This window comes from Trypanosoma melophagium (assembly GCF_022059095.1).
Source record: "Trypanosoma melophagium isolate St. Kilda chromosome Unknown ctg8segment0, whole genome shotgun sequence".
In the NCBI taxonomy this organism is placed as follows: Eukaryota; Euglenozoa; class Kinetoplastea; order Trypanosomatida; family Trypanosomatidae; genus Trypanosoma; species Trypanosoma melophagium.
Genome location: NW_027125192.1, coordinates 408,751 through 434,574, shown reverse-complemented (window position 1 = coordinate 434,574; position 25,824 = coordinate 408,751). Strand labels below are relative to the sequence as shown.

The 25,824-nt window shown below is 47.7% G+C and overlaps 9 protein-coding genes across 9 annotated transcripts; 1 reads left to right on the top strand and 8 right to left on the bottom strand.

Moving 5' to 3' along the window:
- Positions 1–227: 227 nt before the first annotated feature.
- LSM04_005306 (uncharacterized protein) lies at positions 228–1,127 on the bottom strand (the record flags this gene model as incomplete). The annotated part of the gene is made up of 1 exon (XM_067333313.1): positions 228–1,127. The coding sequence occupies one exon, from the start codon at positions 1,125–1,127 to the stop codon at positions 228–230; it is 900 nt and encodes a 299-aa protein (XP_067186097.1).
- A 161-nt stretch (positions 1,128–1,288) lies between these two features.
- LSM04_002496 (uncharacterized protein) lies at positions 1,289–1,905 on the bottom strand (the record flags this gene model as incomplete). The annotated part of the gene is made up of 2 exons (XM_067333312.1): positions 1,289–1,766; positions 1,853–1,905. The coding sequence occupies 2 exons, from the start codon at positions 1,903–1,905 to the stop codon at positions 1,289–1,291; spliced, it is 531 nt and encodes a 176-aa protein (XP_067186047.1).
- Positions 1,906–2,531: 626 nt separating this feature from the next.
- Positions 2,532–5,327, bottom strand: LSM04_008808 (uncharacterized protein; the record flags this gene model as incomplete). Its single annotated transcript, XM_067333311.1, has 1 exon — positions 2,532–5,327. One exon carries the CDS (start codon positions 5,325–5,327, stop codon positions 2,532–2,534), a length of 2,796 nt encoding a protein of 931 aa, XP_067186164.1.
- Positions 5,328–7,572: 2,245 nt separating this feature from the next.
- LSM04_003271 (uncharacterized protein) lies at positions 7,573–10,284 on the bottom strand (the record flags this gene model as incomplete). Its single annotated transcript, XM_067333310.1, has 2 exons — positions 7,573–10,102; positions 10,268–10,284. 2 exons carry the CDS (start codon positions 10,282–10,284, stop codon positions 7,573–7,575), a joined length of 2,547 nt encoding a protein of 848 aa, XP_067186062.1.
- Positions 10,285–10,722: 438 nt separating this feature from the next.
- LSM04_002283 (uncharacterized protein) lies at positions 10,723–19,642 on the bottom strand (the record flags this gene model as incomplete). The annotated part of the gene is made up of 2 exons (XM_067333309.1): positions 10,723–12,131; positions 12,439–19,642. The coding sequence occupies 2 exons, from the start codon at positions 19,640–19,642 to the stop codon at positions 10,723–10,725; spliced, it is 8,613 nt and encodes a 2,870-aa protein (XP_067186040.1).
- A 1,605-nt stretch (positions 19,643–21,247) lies between these two features.
- LSM04_004427 (uncharacterized protein) lies at positions 21,248–22,273 on the bottom strand (the record flags this gene model as incomplete). The annotated part of the gene is made up of 2 exons (XM_067333307.1): positions 21,248–21,975; positions 22,210–22,273. 2 exons carry the CDS (start codon positions 22,271–22,273, stop codon positions 21,248–21,250), a joined length of 792 nt encoding a protein of 263 aa, XP_067186083.1.
- A 13-nt stretch (positions 22,274–22,286) lies between these two features.
- LSM04_005457 (uncharacterized protein) lies at positions 22,287–24,348 on the bottom strand (the record flags this gene model as incomplete). The annotated part of the gene is made up of 2 exons (XM_067333306.1): positions 22,287–23,584; positions 23,640–24,348. The coding sequence occupies 2 exons, from the start codon at positions 24,346–24,348 to the stop codon at positions 22,287–22,289; spliced, it is 2,007 nt and encodes a 668-aa protein (XP_067186102.1).
- Positions 24,349–24,411: 63 nt separating this feature from the next.
- On the top strand, positions 24,412–24,687 carry LSM04_007678 (uncharacterized protein; the record flags this gene model as incomplete). The annotated part of the gene is made up of 1 exon (XM_067333305.1): positions 24,412–24,687. The coding sequence occupies one exon, from the start codon at positions 24,412–24,414 to the stop codon at positions 24,685–24,687; it is 276 nt and encodes a 91-aa protein (XP_067186145.1).
- A 25-nt stretch (positions 24,688–24,712) lies between these two features.
- On the bottom strand, positions 24,713–25,821 carry LSM04_006815 (uncharacterized protein; the record flags this gene model as incomplete). The annotated part of the gene is made up of 2 exons (XM_067333304.1): positions 24,713–25,059; positions 25,113–25,821. 2 exons carry the CDS (start codon positions 25,819–25,821, stop codon positions 24,713–24,715), a joined length of 1,056 nt encoding a protein of 351 aa, XP_067186128.1.
- Positions 25,822–25,824: the final 3 nt, after the last annotated feature.

Here is a 25,824-nt window from a genome sequence, read left to right as displayed (position 1 = left end):
AGAGGGAGGGAGAGATACAGCTATCTACTCCAATCACACTAATAGGCATACTATCGAGATTTAGAGAAAGAAAGAAAAAAATGAAAATAAAAATAATAAAAATAAAATAAAAAAAAAAAAAAATAATAATAATAATAATAATAATAATAATAATAATAATAATAATAATAATAATAATGGTATTAACAAAAAAAAAACTACGATACGATATAACTCTCCCAATTCACTCAATGAATGTCCACAACGGCACCAGATGAGAAGATCTGAACTACAGGCCGCAGCTGCAATATTTCCCCTGATGTACATAACGATAAGGGGAATACCAGTACAACCTCAGCATCCATAATGATATTTAATACCTGTAAATGGATATCTACCGTCATTGTTACTGTGACAGGTGATGCAGGTAACACTGATACCATTTGATGTATTGGAAACATTTGTGATGGCACTCCATTAACGAAAAACACACCTGTGTATGGTTCAAGAAAATATCCATTAAGTGGTCTTTGAGAGTCTTTATTGGTATTTTCTGTATTAACAAGATACTCTTCAATGATGATTGGGGATGCAAGTCCTATAAGAACACAGGGTGGAACTCTTACATCTTCTCCAACTTCACTCATTAAAGTATTATTATCTGTATTGTTACTTAATAAGATATTTTTTTTATTTTCTGAATGATTACTGATATTTGGTTTCTCCCGCCCATCATGTGGAATCTCTGTAGTTTCCTCCTCTTCTTCCTTATTAACTTTTACCATAAAGGGATTATCAGAAACTCCAGTTTCATTCTCTGGAATATCACAAACTTCCCTTATTTTTTTTTCTTCTTTTTCTACTCCTTTGTGAACTTCTTTAGTCGCAGTTTCCACTAATTTCATCGATGATGATAATGATAATGTCTCACGTGGGATATTAACATCTCCAGAGGACAGGGATGTTTTAGATGGGAAAACAACTCCTGTTAAGAGACGTGTTCCTACATTCTCTTCTGGACTCCATAGTGATTCTCTCCTTGCTTGATATAATGCCTGTTTAACACTTCTTGAAACTTCTAATAATTGACATGTTTTAATATCCATATCATTACTATTATTATCATTATTATTACAATCCATCGTCATTATTACATATTTTGAGTGTTCCACTTTCCTTGTATGAGATGTCGGAACTATTAATCCTGCTATTCGTTGTATATGTGTTTTACTAATAGCATTTAAACAAATATTCCATGAAACTGTTCCCTCACACACAGGAATGGTCGTATTAGTACTACTTATCCGCTTTAATTCCATCCATTCTCCAAGAGAGAACGGTAAACCCACAAGACTATTTCGCCAACCATTTTTTTTTTTCCAATCTTAACTACACGACGTTCACTTGTTCCACACAGTACAAGATTGTTACTCACTGAATTATACAATTTCCATCGAAGAATACCATGCATTAGTGGAATCCAAAAAGGACATTCTTCTTCTTCCTCCTTTTCTGTGCGTCTCTTACTATCATACGGTGAAGCTCGTGGAAGCCGCACACACCCAGACGCAAAGAGCGTAAAAGGATCACCAGATAGAAATAATACACTACCGTCTTTCAGTCCTATTTGTGCAGGAAAAAGAGCCGCATTTATGGTTTCCCATACATCCTTGTGAAGATCAGAATCTCGCTTCTCTAATGATAATAATGAGGATGAAAGTATAGTGTTCGTTGTATCATTTCTTCTCCATACATGAAAGGGCGATATTTCTTCCAGAGGAAGAGGTCTGTCTAGTCGTTGTTGTAATCTGCGTAGTTGTTGTGGTGTGGCGAGAGGAATTTCACTATTGACATCCCAAGAAACATGTTTTACGGAACTCTCTGCGGGAAAACACAACTATCACCTTCCACAATTAGCGATATCATCCAACTCTGTCGGTTACTTTTATGTTTCCTTTGCCAATATATATACATGGATATATATATATATATATATATATATATATATATATAAAGGGTAAAGAGTGAGACACACAGAAAAAGAAAATAGAAGAATCACTTTCTTTTCTTGTTGGTTTCAAGATCGAAAAAAAAAGAAGCCATGAATATATATATATATATATATATATATATATATATATATATATATATTTATTTATTTATTTTATTTAGTTATTTATTTATTTATTTATTTATTTATTTATTTATTTATTTAAACAAAGGAATTTTTTTAACAATACATAAGAAACTCAATAATAAAAATAATAACCTCAAAAGAACGAAAACAGAAAACTTATAGTGTATATACCAAAAGAAAGAGACACTGAGGTATACAGGAAGAGCGGAGGAATAATAATAATAATAATAATAATAATAATAGTAATAATAATAATAATAATAATAATAATAATAATAATAATAATAATAAAGAATCAAAGAAGAAAAACAAAAAAGAACAACGTACAAGAGCAAGAACGGTCATAACTCAAGATAATCCCCAATAACAGTATACATAATACAAACAAGATGATTAACCCTATTATCCTAATAGTCTATAGAGTCTTCCAGTAGTCGTAAACACGACGCTGTCGTCCTGTTATGGGCTTTGCCATTTCGTTTTTCTCTCTATTCGCATTCGATTGTCTTTTCCTTAATGCTACAGACGAACGTGGAAATAACATTAATGATGTTTCCCAAGTCAAAAGACACCGCTGGGCGTATGTTAAATCTGAAAAACTGGAAGGTATACGTATAGGAGATGCATTTTTCTCATTATTCACGCAAGATACGTGATGGACATTTTCTAACCCTAATGAGTTCTTTTCTTCTCCCTCTTCATCTGCATATTCTCTCTTCACATGAACATCTAAAGAAGGATTCACTTTATGTGAATGTCCTTTAGACGTTTCTACTTCATTTAACTCTTTTCCTCCCTCTTTCTCGTGTTCTTGTTCTTCTTCTCTCTTTTCTGCTACTTCATCTTCGTCTCCTCCTTCTGCTTCATCTGTATGTTCCCTCTTTCTTTTTTTACCTCCTGAGGTTTGACTTCGCACTTCCCGTCTCGCTTCATCCTCGTCGCCTTCTTGTTTTCCCTCCAATATCTGCGAGAACATCGCCACTGTTGGGTCAGACTCCACATGCTGATAACGATATAACTGCATCAATGCAGGATAGATGCCATACAACGATCCACTCTTTTCTTCATGTTCACTTTCATCATTTTGATGATTCTCTGTTTCTTTCTTTATTGTGTTTCGTGATGCTGGAAAACCTGTTAAAAGCGTTGCGTACATGGGATCACTTGTCATGCGGCGTTCAATACGCTCCATTACAAGTTTAAGAGAGAGTGAAGTTTCATTTCGCTTATCCGATGTTGTCGCCTTTGCTTCTATGAAATCAGGACTGTCTTCTGAAGGAAGTAGACGACGTCGTGTGGATCGAATTGGCCGCCAAACTTCTTCAATTATTGCTGATCGTGTAGATCTATGTGGCTTCTCAACAGGAGGAATTGAATCTACACTAGCTATTATCGAAGATAAATCTTTATTTTCAGATGATGCCATTTTTGCTGTTCCTGTCGTGCCACTAGTAGTAGTAGTTGTTGTTGTTGTCGTCGTAGCTTCAGTACCATTACTAATAGTACTATTACTATTAGTAATATTGGCGGCTAATGTTGGTGTTATTGTTGTTGAAGAGGACTCTTGTGTTGCTACACTTCCCTTTGTCACTGCAGTCTCTTTAGGTTTTTGTGTTTTCTTAGCCTCTTGTTGTTGTTTAGTACGAGTAATAGAGAGGATAGGTGTTGCCGCACTCTCTGTGTTCTTTCCAGTTTGTTTCTCATTCTTCTTTTCTTCCGTCTCAGCATCTGCGGTAGATCTCGGTTTGCGGCGAATACGACTACTCACAGGTGGAGGACTTGTACGTGTTGGATCCAAACGACTTCGTGGTCGTTTCTTCACTTCTTCCCCCGCCACAGTTTGTTGTTGCTGTGATGATGATAATTGTTGTTGTTGATCTTTTTCTTTTTCTTTTCTCTTGTGTTCACGTTGATGATGATGATGATAGTGATGATGCGAATTCTCCTGTGCGTGATCCTCTTCCTGTTTCCCACCCGATCCCTCTTCCTTTCCACCACGTAAAGATGAAGGAGAATCCACCAGCAGACCTTTCTTGGGCCGCTGCTCTGTTAATAATTCATAATAAAAATGCCGTAAGAGAATTAACAACGCATCACGCCGCATTGGTCCACTATGTTGATGTAATGCCGCAACATTCATATTACGTCCAACCACCCACCATGAAAAGGCCAAATCCTTCGCGTTAAATCGATCCAACACAACACCACGTGAAAGAAGTGATTGATAATACGCCACAATGGCTTCCACAATAGCGCAGGAAAATCGAACTACTTCATTTCCACCACCACTACTAATATTATTATTATTACTACTAATATTATTATTATTATTATTATTATTATTATTATTATTATTATTATTATTATTATTATTATTATTATTATTATTATTATTATTGTTACTAGTACCACCCATATTAGTAGTATTAGTTCCCTGCACTACTACTCCCTTTTCCTGATCCGGTTCCTCCTCACATGATGCTGTTAATATAGCGAGTGGACGCATACTAGGCTCCGGCTGCCGCGGCGCTGGTGTGGCGGCAGAATCCATGTCTGGTCTTTTCAACGGTGTGGGTTCTGGCATTACACCATCGTGCGGTCCTCCTTCCTCACACAATTCTTTTGTATTTCTATCTTGTGAAATGGATTCATGCACGGGGGCGAGATCCTTTTCTGCAGGTGTCTCTTTATTAGGACGCACGGGCGACCCATCAGAGGAGATCTGTGGAACCGACTTCACAGATACATTATTCCCAGTGGCCTCCTCACCCTCACTTTTTTCTAATAATACTCCTCCTCCTGCTCCCCCCACTTCTCCTTTTGTTGTATTTGTTGTTTTTGTTGATGTAAAACTCGCACGACTTCCACTGGGATGTCTGCCGTGTGGCGATGCCGTCATTCTGCCGTGGGAAGTGAGGGAGACAAACGCGGTTGGACCAAAGAAGAGAATCCGCGCCATATCCACCGCACACCCCTCCGCCTCCGTGCACGTCCGGCTATCCGGCTGGGCGGCCGGCAATAGTAATAAATTGGTGGCCCGCGTAATATTGACGGGCTCCACCGGCAGCATTCCACCGGCGTGATAGGCACGCAGACGTTGAATGGTGTTTAGGGCAATAAAGTCCCGGCAGCGGTCATCTTTCCAAGGATCCATTTGAGAGACATCGCTGGATTCCGCCGTTGTGGTCTGGCGACGGGTCTGGCGTTGCATATCTATTTATCTCTCTCTCTCTCTCTCTCTCTCTCTCTCTCTCTATATATATATATATATATATATATATATATTTTTTTTTTTATTTATTTATTTATTTATTTATTTACTTATTTATTTGTTTGTTTGCTTTTAATGGATAGGTGTGTTTCTTCTTCTCCGCGTTTCAGTGATAGTGGAAAGGAGGTTTAAACCTTTTGTCTTTACTTGTTTGTTTGTTTACTCTACTCTATCTCTCTCTTAGTTCCCCTTTCACTGGAATCACGAGTTGCTGAAAGACGAACAACAGCAACAGGAAGAAGTAGAGAAAAACAAAAATAAGGAAAAACAAGGTAGTGGCAGATGAATGACCACTACAATTCTAACAGAACAAAATACATAAGAAAGAAAAAGAAAAATAACAGTGAGAGTGTACTGCTAAACTGATGCGTAGTGTGTAATAAGAGAATAGCCAAACATAGCAAAAAGAAAAAGTACATGATAAAACCACAGAGATGGAAAATAGAAACAATAATAACAGAGAAACATTCACTTTAAATTTGAGAAAAGTAAAGTAAATACGAGAGGGAGTAAATGATATATGGTATTTGAATATAGGGGACAGTAATTAGACAATGCGCTCTCATTATATACCGTAGGAAGACTCTACCGAATAAAGAAGAAGGAAGGGGGAAATGCACTTTACGCTAAATTCCATTCATGTGTATACAAACTAAACAAGGAAGTTTGCAGTCATGCCTACTCCCGATCAGAGACAATTTGAAATATACCGAGAGAAAACAAATAATAATAATAATAATAATAATAATAATAATAATAATAATAATAAGGCACCATGAAATCCTATATATTTTTCTGAAAGAAGAGAGAAATTGAGTTTACATCATGTGTCTTGCCTACACCTCTTCCTGATCGAGTACAATCATATATTGCAATGAAACACGATCTCGGCTATAGTGTGGCTTCTATCTTATTATGTAATTTCCCTTCCTTCATATTAATACTTATAAATACAACAATAACAATAAATGGTGATAATTATTATTATTATTATTATTATTATTATCTGTGTCTACAGAGGCGCAAAGGTCAAAAGTATTTTCTAAGGGAAGCGTATAATGCCTACACTTACATGAATACCCAAATACTTAAAGGTACACAGTATCTATTTATCTGTTAACTTCTAGAGTGTACTAAAGACAACATAAGAAGAAAAGAAAAAATAATAATTAACAAGTCCAAAGAACATAGAGACAGATATAAATAAATACATAAATAAAGAAAATACACATACAAAAAAAAAGAATGAAAACACGTACAAAGTATTCTAATTGCGTACAGTATAACAAAAGAAAGAGACATCGTAAGAGAGACTTCATTAGCGTTGCTAACTCTACTTTAATGCAGATGCGTTTGTTGCTCCCACTCTACAACATACAGTAAGATGTGAATCAAAGGAAAAAGAAATAATAGTAATAATAATAATAATAATAATAATAATAATAATAATAATAATAATAATAATAATAATAATAATAATAATAATAATAATAATAATAATAATAATAATAATAATAATAATAATAATAATATCTCTTCTTCACTTTTTTTTTTGATTTATTACATATTTTCGGTTTTTCATATTCTTCTCTTGAATTCCCTCACTTCTAAAAGTCGGTAGAAAAAAAAAAACGACACAATCACACTAAAAAACAATGGAAAAACGAAAAAAGTAGATACATAGACTATGGGCTTCTTCACCTTGTTCCGCACACTAATACGTGAGTTCATCATTGTACTCCTAATAAAGTGTATAACAAACGAAACGTCATGAAAAGAAAGATTGAATGAAAAACAATACCGAAACAAATAATAATAATAATAATAATAATAATAATAATAATAACAGAACGAGCAAATTAAAAAGAAAAAAACAATGCCTTACATTCATTGAACAAAAAAACAAGTGGGACATCAATGATAACCTGTTGTATTTTCATTCCTCTTGCTTTTGTTGGTTGATATACATACATATATCTACCAAATATTAACGCAATATTCACATATTTACTAAACATAAAATGTTACTCCTTTCACTCTCAGATAAAACAACAACAAAAAGACACAAAACAACAGCTCAAACTCTTTTACTTTTTCATGGATTTACTTCCATTTTTTCTTTTTTGGAAAAAAAAATAAAAAATCGAGGGTTTTCCCCATGGAATAATCTTACTTTCTTATACGACTAGTAGTAATAGTCCGTTCCACCACCCATAAAACGACCGGTTTGCGATGGACCTTGTCCACGATCTGCTGGTCTTCCTCGCGAAGCCGAACCAGTTCCACGTCCGGGTGTTGTTGCTGTTGCTCTATTTGTTTGTCCTCTGGAGTGTTGTACAGCTGACTGGCTTTGACGCCCATGCAGACGCTGACGACGATACAACGCATCACGTTGTGCAGGAGTAGAGGGAATAATGGGAACTCTGCTTTGTATGGCTTGTGGAACAACACGTTGGGGAATGGAGTTGACTGAGGCTACGTTTCTCGCCACATTACCACCTTGCCGATCTGGCGATGTAGGTGCGGGGACGGGCCTTAAATACTGCGACGATGAACCACGCGTGGGTGCTGTGTTCTTCATGCCAGGCGGATGTGGATGTAATAGAGAACGCTGGGCCCCTCTATCAGCATCATGCGGATCCGCCGATAACCCACGATGAGTTTCGTAATTCCGCCGAATCTGTACTGGCTGTTCTTGGCCTTTTGGAGGTGTTGGTACCATACTGGAGGGGGCAAAACGTACCTGCGGCTTTTCCGTTTCTCCTGGTGCTGACGGCAACTCCTCTGTCGGCTCCCTTCTTCTTTTCTTTAATCCAGGAGATCCACTTTTCTTCTTCGGTCTCTCCGGAACCTCTTCCACTACACTCATCATACTTAGATGCACCGGAGATGACGATGATACCTCATTACCAACAAAGGTACCACTAACACTAGGAACACCCTCACCAGTTGACATTTTACACTCATGTGATTTCCCAACTAAAACGAGGGGAGAACTGCCAATGCCAACAAGAAAATTTTTATCAGGGTAAGTTTCCGTAAATACACGACGACCAAGCTCTCTGTCATCTTCCTTGGGAAGTACAGAGTGAGACTCCACCAAACCCACGGTTCGTTTACTCCTACTACTTCTTGGGACATCCTCCACCGCACTCAAAAATGATATAGACTTTTTATTCACCGAACCATCATCCTGAGACTCAGCAAGCGACAATCCCCCATCTTCACGCACGCTCCCTTTTGACACAGAAACAGTAGATGAACCAGCACTCGATCTCCTACGCCGCGACACGCCAGAAACATTACCGAATTCATTAGACAAATCAACCGCAGACAACGAAGCCACTTTCACCGGAGCATCATCATCAACGGAAAGACCCGACATGCTAATAAAATTGGCAGGACAGACAGATATTCCCGGTGACTGGCTCGGCAGAACCCCCTCCTCCGCTGCAGACTGTGTCAGTGGCTCAACGGCGTCTGTGTCGACATCAGCGGCGGCCTGACGCAGCGTTGCAGAACGAACAATAACTCCCGGTGACTGGCTCGGCAGAACCCCCTCCTCCGCTGCAGACTGTGTCAGTGGCTCAACGGCGTCTGTGTCGACATCAGTGGCGGCCTGACGCAGCGTTGCAGAACGAACAATAGCTCCCGGTGACTGGCTCGGCAGAACCCCCTCCTCCGCTGCAGACTGTGTCAGTGGCTCAACGGCGTCTGTGTCGACATCAGTGGCGGCCTGACGCAGCGTTGCAGAACGAACAATAACTCCCGGTGACTGGCTCGGCAGAACCCCCTCCTCCGCTGCAGACTGTGTCAGTGGCTCAACGGCGTCTGTGTCGACATCAGCGGCGGCCTGACGCAGCGTTGCAGAACGAACAATAACTCCCGGTGACTGGCTCGGCAGAACCCCCTCCTCCGCTGCAGACTGTGTCAGTGGCTCAACGGCGTCTGTGTCGACATCAGTGGCGGCCTGACGCAGCGTTGCAGAACGAACAATAGCTCCCGGTGACTGGCTCGGCAGAACCCCCTCCTCCGCTGCAGACTGTGTCAGTGGCTCAACGGCGTCTGTGTCGACATCAGTGGCGGCCTGACGCAGCGTTGCAGAACGAACAATAACTCCCGGTGACTGGCTCGGCAGAACCCCCTCCTCCGCTGCAGACTGTGTCAGCGGCTCAACGGCGTCTGTGTCGACATCAGTGGCGGCCTGACGCAGCGTTGCAGAACGAACAATAGCTCCCGGTGACTGGCTCGGCAGAACCCCCTCCTCCGCTGCAGACTGTGTCAATGGCTCAACGGCGTCTGTGTCGACATCAGCGGCGGCCTGACGCAGCGTTGCAGAACGAACAATAACTCCCGGTGACTGGCTCGGCAGAACCCCCTCCTCCGCTGCAGACTGTGTCAGTGGCTCAACGGCGTCTGTGTCGACATCAGTGGCGGCCTGACGCAGCGTTGCAGAACGAACAATAGCTCCCGGTGACTGGCTCGGCAGAACCCCCTCCTCCGCTGCAGACTGTGTCAGTGGCTCAACGGCGTCTGTGTCGACATCAGTGGCGGCCTGACGCAGCGTTGCAGAACGAACAATAACTCCCGGTGACTGGCTCGGCAGAACCCCCTCCTCCGCTGCAGACTGTGTCAGTGGCTCAACGGCGTCTGTGTCGACATCAGTGGCGGCCTGACGCAGCGTTGCAGAACGAACAATAACTCCCGGTGACTGGCTCCGGCAGAACCCCCTCCTCCGCTGCAGACTGTGTCAGTGGCTCAACGGCGTCTGTGTCGACATCAGTGGCGGCCTGACGCAGCGTTGCAGAACGAACAATAACTCCCGGTGACTGGCTCGGCAGAACCCCCTCCTCCGCTGCAGACTGTGTCAGTGGCTCAACGGCGTCTGTGTCGACATCAGCGGCGGCCTGACGCAGCGTTGCAGAACGAACAATAACTCCCGGTGACTGGCTCGGCAGAACCCCCTCCTCCGCTGCAGACTGTGTCAGTGGCTCAACGGCGTCTGTGTCGACATCAGCGGCGGCCTGACGCAGCGTTGCAGAACGAACAATAACTCCCGGTGACTGGCTCGGCAGAACCCCCTCCTCCGCTGCAGACTGTGTCAGTGGCTCAACGGCGTCTGTGTCGACATCAGTGGCGGCCTGACGCAGCGTTGCAGAACGAACAATAGCTCCCGGTGACTGGCTCGGCAGAACCCCCTCCTCCGCTGCAGACTGTGTCAGTGGCTCAGCGGCGTCTGTGTCGACATCAGTGGCGGCCTGACGCAGCGTTGCAGAACGAACAATAACTCCCGGTGACTGGCTCGGCAGAACCCCCTCCTCCGCTGCAGACTGTGTCAGTGGCTCAACGGCGTCTGTGTCGACATCAGTGGCGGCCTGACGCAGCGTTGCAGAACGAACAATAACTCCCGGTGACTGGCTCGGCAGAACCCCTCCTCCGCTGCAGACTGTGTCAGTGGCTCAACGGCGTCTGTGTCGACATCAGCGGCGGCCTGACGCAGCGTTGCAGAACGAACAATAACTCCCGGTGACTGGCTCGGCAGAACCCCCTCCTCCGCTGCAGACTGTGTCAGTGGCTCAACGGCGTCTGTGTCGACATCAGCGGCGGCCTGACGCAGCGTTGCAGAACGAACAATAACTCCCGGTGACTGGCTCGGCAGAACCCCCTCCTCCGCTGCAGACTGTGTCAGTGGCTCAACGGCGTCTGTGTCGACATCAGCGGCGGCCTGACGCAGCGTTGCAGAACGAACAATAACTCCCGGTGACTGGCTCGGCAGAACCCCCTCCTCCGCTGCAGACTGTGTCAGTGGCTCAACGGCGTCTGTGTCGACATCAGTGGCGGCCTGACGCAGCGTTGCAGAACGAACAATAGCTCCCGGTGACTGGCTCGGCAGAACCCCCTCCTCCGCTGCAGACTGTGTCAGTGGCTCAACGGCGTCTGTGTCGACATCAGTGGCGGCCTGACGCAGCGTTGCAGAACGAACAATAACTCCCGGTGACTGGCTCGGCAGAACCCCCTCCTCCGCTGCAGACTGTGTCAGTGGCTCAACGGCGTCTGTGTCGACATCAGCGGCGGCCTGACGCAGCGTTGCAGAACGAACAATAGCTCCCGGTGACTGGCTCGGCAGAACCCCCTCCTCCGCTGCAGACTGTGTCAGTGGCTCAGCGGCGTCTGTGTCGACATCAGTGGCGGCCTGACGCAGCGTTGCAGAACGAACAATAACTCCCGGTGACTGGCTCGGCAGAACCCCCTCCTCCGCTGCAGACTGTGTCAGTGGCTCAACGGCGTCTGTGTCGACATCAGTGGCGGCCTGACGCAGCGTTGCAGAACGAACAATAACTCCCGGTGACTGGCTCGGCAGAACCCCCTCCTCCGCTGCAGACTGTGTCAGTGGCTCAACGGCGTCTGTGTCGACATCAGCGGCGGCCTGACGCAGCGTTGCAGAACGAACAATAGCTCCCGGTGACTGGCTCGGCAGAACCCCCTCCTCCGCTGCAGACTGTGTCAGTGGCTCAACGGCGTCTGTGTCGACATCAGCGGCGGCCTGACGCAGCGTTGCAGAACGAACAATAACTCCCGGTGACTGGCTCGGCAGAACCCCCTCCTCCGCTGCAGACTGTGTCAGTGGCTCAACGGCGTCTGTGTCGACATCAGTGGCGGCCTGACGCAGCGTTGCAGAACGAACAATAACTCCCGGTGACTGGCTCGGCAGAACCCCTCCTCCGCTGCAGACTGTGTCAGCGGCTCAACGGCGTCTGTGTCGACATCAGCGGCGGCCTGACGCAGCGTTGCAGAACGAACAATAACTCCCGGTGACTGGCTCGGCAGAACCCCCTCCTCCGCTGCAGACTGTGTCAGTGGCTCAACGGCGTCTGTGTCGACATCAGTGGCGGCCTGACGCAGCGTTGCAGAACGAACAATAGCTCCCGGTGACTGGCTCGGCAGAACCCCCCCCTCCGCTGCAGACTGTGTCAGTGGCTCAACGGCGTCTGTGTCGACATCAGTGGCGGCCTGACGCAGCGTTGCAGAACGAACAATAGCTCCCGGTGACTGGCTCGGCAGAACCCCTCCTCCGCTGCAGACTGTGTCAGTGGCTCAACGGCGTCTGTGTCGACATCAGCGGCGGCCTGACGCAGCGTTGCAGAACGAACAATAACTCCCGGTGACTGGCTCGGCAGAACCCCCTCCTCCGCTGCAGACTGTGTCAGTGGCTCAACGGCGTCTGTGTCGACATCAGCGGCGGCCTGACGCAGCGTTGCAGAACGAACAATAACTCCCGGTGACTGGCTCGGCAGAACCCCCTCCTCCGCTGCAGACTGTGTCAGTGGCTCAACGGCGTCTGTGTCGACATCAGTGGCGGCCTGACGCAGCGTTGCAGAACGAACAATAGCTCCCGGTGACTGGCTCGGCAGAGCCCCCTCCTCCGCTGCAGACTGTGTCAGTGGCTCAACGGCGTCTGTGTCGACATCAGCGGCGGCCTGACGCAGCGTTGCAGAACGAACAATAACTCCCGGTGACTGGCTCGGCAGAACCCCCTCCTCCGCTGCAGACTGTGTCAGTGGCTCAACGGCGTCTGTGTCGACATCAGTGGCGGCCTGACGCAGCGTTGCAGAACGAACAATAGCTCCCGGTGACTGGCTCGGCAGAACCCCCTCCTCCGCTGCAGACTGTGTCAGTGGCTCAACGGCGTCTGTGTCGACATCAGTGGCGGCCTGACGCAGCGTTGCAGAACGAACAATAGCTCCCGGTGACTGGCTCGGCAGAACCCCCTCCTCCGCTGCAGACTGTGTCAGTGGCTCAACGGCGTCTGTGTCGACATCAGTGGCGGCCTGACGCAGCGTTGCAGAACTTCCGTATCCTTTTTTTACTGGGGTATATGTCGTCGTCTCCACCGGAAGTATTGGTCCTTCCGCGGCCTCAGTTGTAATCCGCGTTAGTGGCGTCACATCTTCCGATACAGCACCGTCTTCCAGCTCATTCTCCATTACAGTGTATACTATGCTCCTGACAGGAACAATTTGTTCTTCCGCTTCCTCAGACGTGATCCGCGTCAGTGACGGCACATCTACTGACACAGCAGCGTCTTCCATTTCGTTGTGCAGTGGGGTGTATACGGTGGTTTCTGCAGGAGCAACTGGTGCCTCAGCCTCCTCAGATGTGATCCGCGTCAGTGACGGCACATCTACTGACACGGCAGCGTCTTCTAGCTCCCTTTGCATCGGGGTATATATCGTCGTCTCCACCGGAAGTATTGGTCTTTCCGCGGCCTCAGTTGTAATCCGCGTTAGTAGCGTCACATCTTCCGATACAGCACCGTCTTCCAGCTCATTCTCCATTACAGTGTATACTATGCTCCTGACAGGAACAATTTGTTCTTCCGCTTCCTCAGACGTGATCCGCGTCAGTGACGGCACATCTACTGACACAGCAGCGTCTTCCATTTCGTTGTGCAGTGGGGTGTATACGGTGGTTTCTGCAGGAGCAACTGGTGCCTCAGCCTCCTCAGATGTGATCCGCGTCAGTGACGGCACATCTACTGACACGGCAGCGTCTTCTAGCTCCCTTTGCATCGGGGTATATATCGTCGTCTCCACCGGAAGTATTGGTCCTTCCGCGGCCTCAGTTGTAATCCGCGTTAGTAGCGTCACATCTTCCGATACAGCACCGTCTTCCAGCTCATTCTCCATTACAGTGTATACTATGCTCCTGACAGGAACAATTTGTTCTTCCGCTTCCTCAGACGTGATCCGCGTCAGTGACGGCACATCTACTGACACGGCAGCGTCTTCTAGCTCCCTTTGCATCGGGGTATATATCGTCGTCTCCACCGGAAGTATTGGTCTTTCCGCGGCCTCAGTTGTAATCCGCGTTAGTGGCGTCACATCTTCCGATACAGCACCGTCTTCCAGCTCATTCTCCATTACAGTGTATACTATGCTCCTGACAGGAACAATTTGTTCTTCCGCTTCCTCAGACGTGATCCGCGTCAGTGACGGCACATCTACTGACACAGCAGCGTCTTCCATTTCGTTGTGCAGTGGGGTGTATACGGTGGTTTCTGCAGGAGCAACTGGTGCCTCAGCCTCCTCAGACGTGATCCGCGTCAGTGACGGCACATCTACTGACACGGCAGCGTCTTCTAGCTCCCTTTGCATCGGGGTATATATCGTCGTCTCCACCGGAAGTATTGGTCTTTCCGCGGCCTCAGTTGTAATCCGCGTTAGTAGCGTCACATCTTCCGATACAGCACCGTCTTCCAGCTCATTCTCCATTACAGTGTATACTATGCTCCTGACAGGAACAATTTGTTCTTCCGCTTCCTCAGACGTGATCCGCGTCAGTGACGGCACATCTACTGACACGGCAGCGTCTTCTAGCTCCCTTTGCATCGGGGTATATATCGTCGTCTCCACCGGAAGTATTGGTCTTTCCGCGGCCTCAGTTGTAATCCGCGTTAGTGGCGTCACATCTTCCGATACAGCACCGTCTTCCAGCTCATTCTCCATTACAGTGTATACTATGCTCCTGACAGGAACAATTTGTTCTTCCGCTTCCTCAGACGTGATCCGCGTCAGTGACGGCACATCTACTGACACAGCAGCGTCTTCCATTTCGTTGTGCAGTGGGGTGTATACGGTGGTTTCTGCAGGAGCAACTGGTGCCTCAGCCTCCTCAGACGTGATCCGCGTCAGTGACGGCACATCTACTGACACAGCAGCGTCTTCCATTTCGTTGTGCAGTGGGGTGTATACGGTGGTTTCTGCAGGAGCAACTGGTGCCTCAGCCTCCTCAGACGTGATCCGCGTCAGTGACGGCACATCTACTGACACAGCAGCGTCTTCCATTTCGTTGTGCAGTGGGGTGTATACGGTGGTTTCTGCAGGAGCAACTGGTGCCTCAGCCTCCTCAGACGTGATCCGCGTCAGTGACGGCACATCTACTGACACGGCAGCGTCTTCTAGCTCCCTTTGCATCGGGGTATATATCGTCGTCTCCACCGGAAGTATTGGTCTTTCCGCGGCCTCAGTTGTAATCCGCGTTAGTGGCGTCACATCTTCCGATACAGCACCGTCTTCCAGCTCATTCTCCATTACAGTGTATACTATGCTCCTGACAGGAACAATTTGTTCTTCCGCTTCCTCAGACGTGATCCGCGTCAGTGACGGCACATCTACTGACACAGCAGCGTCTTCCATTTCGTTGTGCAGTGGGGTGTATACGGTGGTTTCTGCAGGAGCAACTGGTGCCTCAGCCTCCTCAGACGTGATCCGCGTCAGTGACGGCACATCTACTGACACGGCAGCGTCTTCTAGCTCCCTTTGCATCGGGGTATATATCGTCGTCTCCACCGGAAGTATTGGTCTTTCCGCGGCCTCAGTTGTAATCCGCGTTAGTGGCGTCACATCTTCCGATACAGCACCGTCTTCCAGCTCATTCTCCATTACAGTGTATACTATGCTCCTGACAGGAACAATTTGTTCTTCCGCTTCCTCAGACGTGATCCGCGTCAGTGACGGCACATCTACTGACACAGCAGCGTCTTCCATTTCGTTGTGCAGTGGGGTGTATACGGTGGTTTCTGCAGGAGCAACTGGTGCCTCAGCCTCCTCAGACGTGATCCGCGTCAGTGACGGCACATCTACTGACACGGCAGCGTCTTCTAGCTCCCTTTGCATCGGGGTATATATCGTCGTCTCCACCGGAAGTATTGGTCTTTCCGCGGCCTCAGTTGTAATCCGCGTTAGTAGCGTCACATCTTCCGATACAGCACCGTCTTCCAGCTCATTCTCCATTACAGTGTATACTATGCTCCTGACAGGAACAATTTGTTCTTCCGCTTCCTCAGACGTGATCCGCGTCAGTGACGGCACATCTACTGACACGGCAGCGTCTTCCATTTCGTTGTGCAGTGGGGTGTATACGGTGGTTTCTGCAGGAGCAACTGGTGCCTCAGCCTCCTCAGATGTGATCCGCGTCAGTGACGGCACATCTACTGACACGGCAGCGTCTTCTAGCTCCCTTTGCATCGGGGTATATATCGTCGTCTCCACCGGAAGTATTGGTCCTTCCGCGGCCTCAGTTGTAATCCGCGTTAGTGGCGTCACATCTTCCGATACAGCACCGTCTTCCAGCTCATTCTCCATTACAGTGTATACTATGCTCCTGACAGGAACAATTTGTTCTTCCGCTTCCTCAGACGTGATCCGCGTCAGTGACGGCACATCTACTGACACGGCAGCGTCTTCCATTTCGTTGTGCAGTGGGGTGTATACGGTGGTTTCTGCAGGAGCAACTGGTGCCTCAGCCTCCTCAGACGTGATCCGCGTCAGTGACGGCACATCTACTGACACGGCAGCGTCTTCTAGCTCCCTTTGCATCGGGGTATATATCGTCGTCTCCACCGGAAGTATTGGTCTTTCCGCGGCCTCAGTTGTAATCCGCGTTAGTGGCGTCACATCTTCCGATACAGCACCGTCTTCCAGCTCATTCTCCATTACAGTGTATACTATGCTCCTGACAGGAACAATTTGTTCTTCCGCTTCCTCAGACGTGATCCGCGTCAGTGACGGCACATCTACTGACACGGCAGCGTCTTCCATTTCGTTGTGCAGTGGGGTGTATACGGTGGTTTCTGCAGGAGCAACTGGTGCCTCAGCCTCCTCAGATGTGATCTGTGTTAGTGGCTTGAGTTCTAGTGATTTGTTGTCATTTTTGCTCTCCTGTGCCGGTGTAGAATACAAATTAGAATAGTTTTGTTTACTTGGTAGAGAATTCCTTTCAATAAATTGTTCTTCGTGTTTGTCTTTGATTGAGCTTGTTGTAGTACTTTGGGTAATTTTTGGTACTTGTTTTTCGGATATTGGTTCTGTTGTTTTCCTGTAGTTATTTGGTCTTTGGATGTCTTGAAGATGATATGCGTTCGTTAAAGCTTGCGTTGACGTATTCTCTCTTTGTGTCATATGCCTCTTATTAGTTAATGGCGTTTTATCAAAGAATTCATCTTGTTTTGCTTTTTCCATAGGTTGTTTCTTGTTTTTTTCTGCTTGTAGCTCTAAGAGTGTCTTGTTAAGTGAGTCAAGCCGCTTGCGAAGGTATGCACGTGTACGTTCTGAGTTTGATAAGATACTACTACTGTTTGTATTAGTAGATGCCGAGTTCACATCCTCGTTATGTCGTAATGTGCCATTTTCTTCTTGCATTCTTCGCTCTGTTTCATTCTTTTGATCTTCTTTGAGGCTTTCAATATTTCGTGGCAATAGAGTTTTTGTTGAGTAATCATTTGGTCGAGTATAGAACTGTTCTTTCTTTAGTTGTGGTGGTAATTTATCGTTTCCTCTAAGAGTAGGTACTTGTATAGGATTTGTCAATGAGAGTACTCTTTTTTTGGGAGTATGCCCTCTAACTAAAGTAAGTGTTTCCCTTTCTAAAACTGTGTCATCCGTGAAGGAAAGCAGTGTAGTATTACTTGTAGGCTCTGAAGAATCTGATGTACGTCTTTTACTATATCGCCCCTGGAAATCACTCGTACTTGAGCTAATTGATGCAAGTCGTGTTCGTTGTTGCATATGTGTACGCTCAGGAGATCTCGTCACCCGTACAAACCATGGACCGTGCGGGTCCAAGTCACGACATGCAGGAAGCTGCGCTTTTTCTACCTCCGATTCTGGTTTATCATGAATACGTAAGGTGTCATATTTGTCTTCCATTTTGTCATGTAATGATATCAATGAGGATGCTGTATGTGTTAGCTTTTTCTGCGAACCTGATCTGCTCAAGTACTCGGATGATTGTCTGTGGACCACACCATGAAGATCTACTGTATTGGGGAAACCATAAGAGGCTATCTTTTTTCTGATTTCGCTATCACTGCGTGTTCCATCATGTACAACTCGTAGTCTCACTTCAGGTATACCAGTACTGGTACGAACTGCAGTAATATTATTACGTGTAATATTCAGGCAGCAAGAGACGTCTCGTTCAAAGGCACTATTTAAACGGGTTCGTTGTTCACAGATCAGTGGACATAATGCACTTGCTTCTAGAACCACAGTAATCGATGATTTTCCCACAACTGGTGGTAAAATAAGTTCATCTTCTTTTTTAGGATTTATCAAAGGCAATTGTGATGATAAAGATTTCCGACGAGCTTCTTCTTCTTCTTGCAACTTAGCTTCCTTCTTTTTCACTACAAATTGATGTCTCAGTTCCATCACTTTCATATTAATTCGATCACTATCTTCGTCTATATAAATTTCATGACGTTCCTTCTCTTCATTTCTAGCCAAATCGTTACATTCAGCTTCTTTTGCTAGTAAAATTTCACGTTTTCTGCGATCAATTTCTTGTAGTGTTTGAAACCATTTATTTTGTTGATTTGGGGTCGGTAAAGTTACCTGACGGAACAATCCACCATTTTGGGAGGGAATTTTCCTTGAACCATTTAAGGCAGTGTCACTAGGCAAATTATCAGTGATCTCATTCAATAAACTAAGAAGAGTTTCATTGCCTTCACTGTTTTCTTCATTTTCTCTTAATTTGGCAATAGTCTTATAACCATTTCCATAAAGTGGAATGTCATCCATATCATTTCTGGCATCCTTAGACTCCACTACAACATGAAAGGAATCTGTACAATTGTGAATATTCTGAGGAGTCAGTAAAGCATATGAATTAAAATCCTTGTCAAGATATGTAATATAGAGTACTTTAAAGCTCAACAACTGAGCGTTACCTTGAATAGCGCCAACGATACTTTCAAAAGTGTATGGTAATTTTCCTCTTGGAGCCATAACCTTTGACGTGCCCACAGGAGTTCCATCTCTTCCCAAGTATAGTACTTTCCAATAACCAAGTCCATTTGAGTACATAGTATTGTCATTGTAATAGATTGTATCGCAAACGCTATGATCAGTTCCAATGGCGTTAATATCAAAAGATTCCTCTGTGTAACCGTTAAGAATCGCTCGTGACGTTGGTATTGTCATTCCTCTTGTATTTACTCCACCATTGTCATCTGAAGAGCTTCCTCTCCGTGTCATTCTGTCTCGTGGTGCATCATGAAAACGATAACATGGGATCCGCATTAACGATGGGTTCGGTGTATGGTACTGCCGCTCTTTCGGCTGGAGAAATCCATCAGGAAACGGCGAGAGAGTCTCAGCATGCCGAGTAAACCGGCGTTTTCCTTCTCTACTAGTATTGCCTGATGCGACCCTTTTCCCATTATCAGTAGATGCCAGCCTCTGATCGTACATACCTTTGTTTGTTTGTTTATTTTTTTTTTCGTAAATTCGCTGGTGATGTCAGTGTAATTCCCTTTAAAGAAGAAAATATACCTTTTTTTTCTTTTTTGCCTGATCGTTCAAAAACTTCGTACTCTTGATGAATATTACAGATGTTCGAAACGATACTTTTCAAAGGTGTTCTACTTTACCTTCGAATTTTTTTTCTGTTACCCTACGCTACCTCCTTGTACGTTTGCGTGGTTATCCTTACCAACAACTAACAAGAGATGTAAGTTCCCAGACTAGTATTTTTTATTTTGTTTTTGTATTTTTTTCGTAGACTTTCTCGCTCCCGTAAGTTTCCGTCTCGCTTTGGTTTCCGGATTTTTTCGCCCTATAATTTTTTTTTATTCTTCCCACAGCACAGTTCCGCACGCAACACCTGCTGATACTGTAGGTTGCCCTTCTTAACGCTTAGAGCAAGTACGGCAATCGACAATGATCCTATTCAAGACAGATATAGGACAGTACAATAACAACAACAAAATAAATAAATAACGCAAAAAAAAAAAGATTACTTCAATGCCCCTTTTAAACACACACACAAAGACGCTTCTCTCGTCTTCCTTTCTTGTTCTATTTTAGAACAATAGCAATTTATAGGCCAATCGAAAATTACCCGTATCTCTGGTACCAGTCAAAACGTACCTGAGAGTTTGGGATATAAAGAACACGCTCTTACTATAACCACTATGTTTTTTTCTTTTTGTCGTGTTAATCTACTGATACTTAAAACTTTTCTGCGCAACTACAAAATAACAAGATTGGAAAAATCCTATTGGTTGTAGTTATTCTTCTACACTACAACCAATCAAATACCACCTAGAATTCAATGTGCTTTCCACCGCACGCAAAAAAAAGTACTATGTGCAAAGGAAAAAAATTCTCCTTCACTGAGCTTGTGTCTCCGTACAAGCAATCAAGTAGCGAAGGGAACGAAAAGAATACAAAAATGTAGAACACAAAAAAAAATAAAGAATAGAAGAAAAAAGAAAACTAAGGGTAAATAAAAAAAAACTCCTTATTTTCAATAATCTTCACTTCTTTATGTAAACACCCTAAAAAATTGTATATACAAATAAAAAGTGTCTGTAACAGTAAAAATTTATGTATTAATAACCAACCTTGACCTAACACTTTTAGAACTTTACCCTTAAATCCTTCGTAAAGACACTCCTTCTTCCTTACTGCCCAAAAACAAAGAAGAAAAAGGAAAAAAACCTACAAAAACAACACCAAACAGACAAAATATGAAATCAAAATCCATACATAATCGCGAACATACGCGAAAAAAAAAACAACTTAGTTAATAAAAAAATTATACACCAACGGATTCAAATTTTCAGAAAACACAACTTCCGAAACAAAAATTACATCCCGAAAACACAGCATCAACAACTACAGGAAAATACAAAACGAGAGACATAAGTCAATAAATAAATTTAATATACATATACAAATATACTTTTCAACCAGAACAAAATAAATACTTCAACGCCACGACATCTAGGGAAGAAAAAAAACCATAAAGAACGAACTAAGACAAACACACTTTCACAAAACGAAAAAACATTGCTAAACTACAGACCCAGAACTACAAAAATCACCCACTTCGTCGGCGATTGACAGGCCCCTTCGCGAGCGTTCAACGGACGCAGTATCGTGGGAAAGGGAGCGCTCTCGAACAATGGTGTAGAGGGCTTCATGTGCATTTCCCCACTTCATCTCCCCCGATGCCTTTCTTTCTGCTACACCCTCCCCTTTATGTTGCTCCTGTTCCTGCTCCTGAATGGAGGTCACAACGCTCTGCGGCGCGGCCAACGACGATCGCCTGCTCAGCGGCCGCTCCGAGACAGCGGCGCATGTAACACACTGCACTACCTCCAGACCGTCCCGTGTGGACGTGGCAGCACCAGAGCGGGCACCAACCGGACCTTGCAAGGGGGACCTCGTCACAGCAGAATCAGCAAGGAGATCTCCCTCGTCGGCGATTGACAGGCCCCTTCGCGAGCGTTCAACGGACGCAGTATCGTGGGAAAGGGAGCGCTCTCGAACAATGGTGTAGAGGGCTTCATGTGCATTTCCCCACTTCATCTCCCCCGATGCCTTTCTTTCTGCTACACCCTCCCCTTTATGTTGCTCCTGTTCCTGCTCCTGAATGGAGGTCACAACGCTCTGCGGCGCGGCCAACGACGATCGCCTGCTCAGCGGCCGCTCCGAGACAGCGGCGCATGTAACACACTGCACTACCTCCAGACCGTCCCGTGTGGACGTGGCAGCACCAGAGCGGGCACCAACCGGACCTTGCAAGGGGACCTCGTCACAGCAGAATCAGCAAGGAGATCTCCCTCGTCGGCGATTGACAGGCCCCTTCGCGAGCGTTCAACGGACGCAGTATCGTGGGAAAGGGAGCGCTCTCGAACAATGGTGTAGAGGGCTTCATGTGCATTTCCCCACTTCATCTCCCCCGATGCCTTTCTTTCTGCTACACCCTCCCCTTTATGTTGCTCCTGTTCCTGCTCCTGAATGGAGGTCACAACGCTCTGCGGCGCGGCCAACGACGATCGCCTGCTCAGCGGCCGCTCCGAGACAGCGGCGCATGTAACACACTGCACTACCTCCAGACCGTCCCGTGTGGACGTGGCAGCACCAGAGCGGGCACCAACCGGACCTTGCAAGGGGACCTCGTCACAGCAGAATCAGCAAGGAGATCTCCCTCGTCGGCGATTGACAGGCCCCTTCGCGAGCGTTCAACGGACGCAGTATCGTGGGAAAGGGAGCGCTCTCGAACAATGGTGTAGAGGGCTTCATGTGCATTTCCCCACTTCATCTCCCCCGATGCCTTTCTTTCTGCTACACCCTCCCCTTTATGTTGCTCCTGTTCCTGCTCCTGAATGGAGGTCACAACGCTCTGCGGCGCGGCCAACGACGATCGCCTGCTCAGCGGCCGCTCCGAGACAGCGGCGCATGTAACACACTGCACTACCTCCAGACCGTCCCGTGTGGACGTGGCAGCACCAGAGCGGGCACCAACCGGACCTTGCAAGGGGGACCTCGTCACAGCAGAATCAGCAAGGAGATCTCCCTCGTCGGCGATTGACAGGCCCCTTCGCGAGCGTTCAACGGACGCAGTATCGTGGGAAAGGGAGCGCTCTCGAACAATGGTGTAGAGGGCTTCATGTGCATTTCCCCACTTCATCTCCCCCGATGCCTTTCTTTCTGCTACACCCTCCCCTTTATGTTGCTCCTGTTCCTGCTCCTGAATGGAGGTCACAACGCTCTGCGGCGCGGCCAACGACGATCGCCTGCTCAGCGGCCGCTCCGAGACAGCGGCGCATGTAACACACTGCACTACCTCCAGACCGTCCCGTGTGGACGTGGCAGCACCAGAGCGGGCACCAACCGGACCTTGCAAGGGGGACCTCGTTACAGCAGAATCAGCAAGGAGATCTCCCTCGTCGGCGATTGACAGGCCCCTTCGCGAGCGTTCAACGGACGCAGTATCGTGGGAAAGGGAGCGCTCTCGAACAATGGTGTAGAGGGCTTCATGTGCATTTCCCCACTTCATCTCCCCCGATGCCTTTCTTTCTGCTACACCCTCCCCTTTATGTTGCTCCTGTTCCTGCTCCTGAATGGAGGTCACAACGCTCTGCGGCGCGGCCAACGACGATCGCCTGCTCAGCGGCCGCTCCGAGACAGCGGCGCATGTAACACACTGCACTACCTCCAGACCGTCCCGTGTGGACGTGGCAGCACCAGAGCGGGCACCAACCGGACCTTGCAAGGGGGACCTCGTTACAGCAGAATCAGCAAGGAGATCTCCCTCGTCGGCGATTGACAGACCCCTTCGCGAGCGTTCAACGGACGCAGTATCGTGGGAAAGGGAGCGCTCTCGAACAATGGTGTAGAGGGCTTCATGTGCATTTCCCCCACTTCATCTCCCCCGATGCCTTTCTTTCTGCTACACCCTCCCCTTTATGTTGCTCCTGTTCCTGCTCCTGAATGGAGGTCACAACGCTCTGCGGCGCGGCCAACGACGATCGCCTGCTCAGCGGCCGCTCCGAGACAGCGGCGCATGTAACACACTGCACTACCTCCAGACCGTCCCGTGTGGACGTGGCAGCACCAGAGCGGGCACCAACCGGACCTTGCAAGGGGGACCTCGTCACAGCAGAATCAGCAAGGAGATCTCCCTCGTCGGCGATTGACAGGCCCCTTCGCGAGCGTTCAACGGACGCAGTATCGTGGGAAAGGGAGCGCTCTCGAACAATGGTGTAGAGGGCTTCATGTGCATTTCCCCACTTCATCTCCCCCGATGCCTTTCTTTCTGCTACACCCTCCCCTTTATGTTGCTCCTGTTCCTGCTCCTGAATGGAGGTCACAACGCTCTGCGGCGCGGCCAACGACGATCGCCTGCTCAGCGGCCGCTCCGAGACAGCGGCGCATGTAACACACTGCACTACCTCCAGACCGTCCCGTGTGGACGTGGCAGCACCAGAGCGGGCACCAACCGGACCTTGCAAGGGGGACCTCGTTACAGCAGAATCAGCAAGGAGATCTCCCTCGTCGGCGATTGACAGGCCCCTTCGCGAGCGTTCAACGGACGCAGTATCGTGGGAAAGGGAGCGCTCTCGAACAATGGTGTAGAGGGCTTCATGTGCATTTCCCCACTTCATCTCCCCGATGCCTTTCTTTCTGCTACACCCTCCCCTTTATGTTGCTCCTGTTCCTGCTCCTGAATGGAGGTCACAACGCTCTGCGGCGCGGCCAACGACGATCGCCTGCTCAGCGGCCGCTCCGAGACAGCGGCGCATGTAACACACTGCACTACCTCCAGACCGTCCCGTGTGGACGTGGCAGCACCAGAGCGGGCACCAACCGGACCTTGCAAGGGGGACCTCGTCACAGCAGAATCAGCAAGGAGATCTCCCTCGTCGGCGATTGACAGGCCCCTTCGCGAGCGTTCAACGGACGCAGTATCGTGGGAAAGGGAGCGCTCTCGAACAATGGTGTAGAGGGCTTCATGTGCATTTCCCCACTTCATCTCCCCGATGCCTTTCTTTCTGCTACACCCTCCCCTTTATGTTGCTCCTGTTCCTGCTCCTGAATGGAGGTCACAACGCTCTGCGGCGCGGCCAACGACGATCGCCTGCTCAGCGGCCGCTCCGAGACAGCGGCGCATGTAACACACTGCACTACCTCCAGACCGTCCCGTGTGGACGTGGCAGCACCAGAGCGGGCACCAACCGGACCTTGCAAGGGGGACCTCGTCACAGCAGAATCAGCAAGGAGATCTCCCTCGTCGGCGATTGACAGGCCCCTTCGCGAGCGTTCAACGGACGCAGTATCGTGGGAAAGGGAGCGCTCTCGAACAATGGTGTAGAGGGCTTCATGTGCATTTCCCCACTTCATCTCCCCGATGCCTTTCTTTCTGCTACACCCTCCCCTTTATGTTGCTCCTGTTCCTGCTCCTGAATGGAGGTCACAACGCTCTGCGGCGCGGCCAACGACGATCGCCTGCTCAGCGGCCGCTCCGAGACAGCGGCGCATGTAACACACTGCACTACCTCCAGACCGTCCCGTGTGGACGTGGCAGCACCAGAGCGGGCACCAACCGGACCTTGCAAGGGGGACCTCGTCACAGCAGAATCAGCAAGGAGATCTCCCTCGTCGGCGATTGACAGGCCCCTTCGCGAGCGTTCAACGGACGCAGTATCGTGGGAAAGGGAGCGCTCTCGAACAATGGTGTAGAGGGCTTCATGTGCATTTCCCCACTTCATCTCCCCCGATGCCTTTCTTTCTGCTACACCCTCCCCTTTATGTTGCTCCTGTTCCTGCTCCTGAATGGAGGTCACAACGCTCTGCGGCGCGGCCAACGACGATCGCCTGCTCAGCGGCCGCTCCGAGACAGCGGCGCATGTAACACACTGCACTACCTCCAGACCGTCCCGTGTGGACGTGGCAGCACCAGAGCGGGCACCAACCGGACCTTGCAAGGGGGACCTCGTTACAGCAGAATCAGCAAGGAGATCTCCCTCGTCGGCGATTGACAGGCCCCTTCGCGAGCGTTCAACGGACGCAGTATCGTGGGAAAGGGAGCGCTCTCGAACAATGGTGTAGAGGGCTTCATGTGCATTTCCCCACTTCATCTC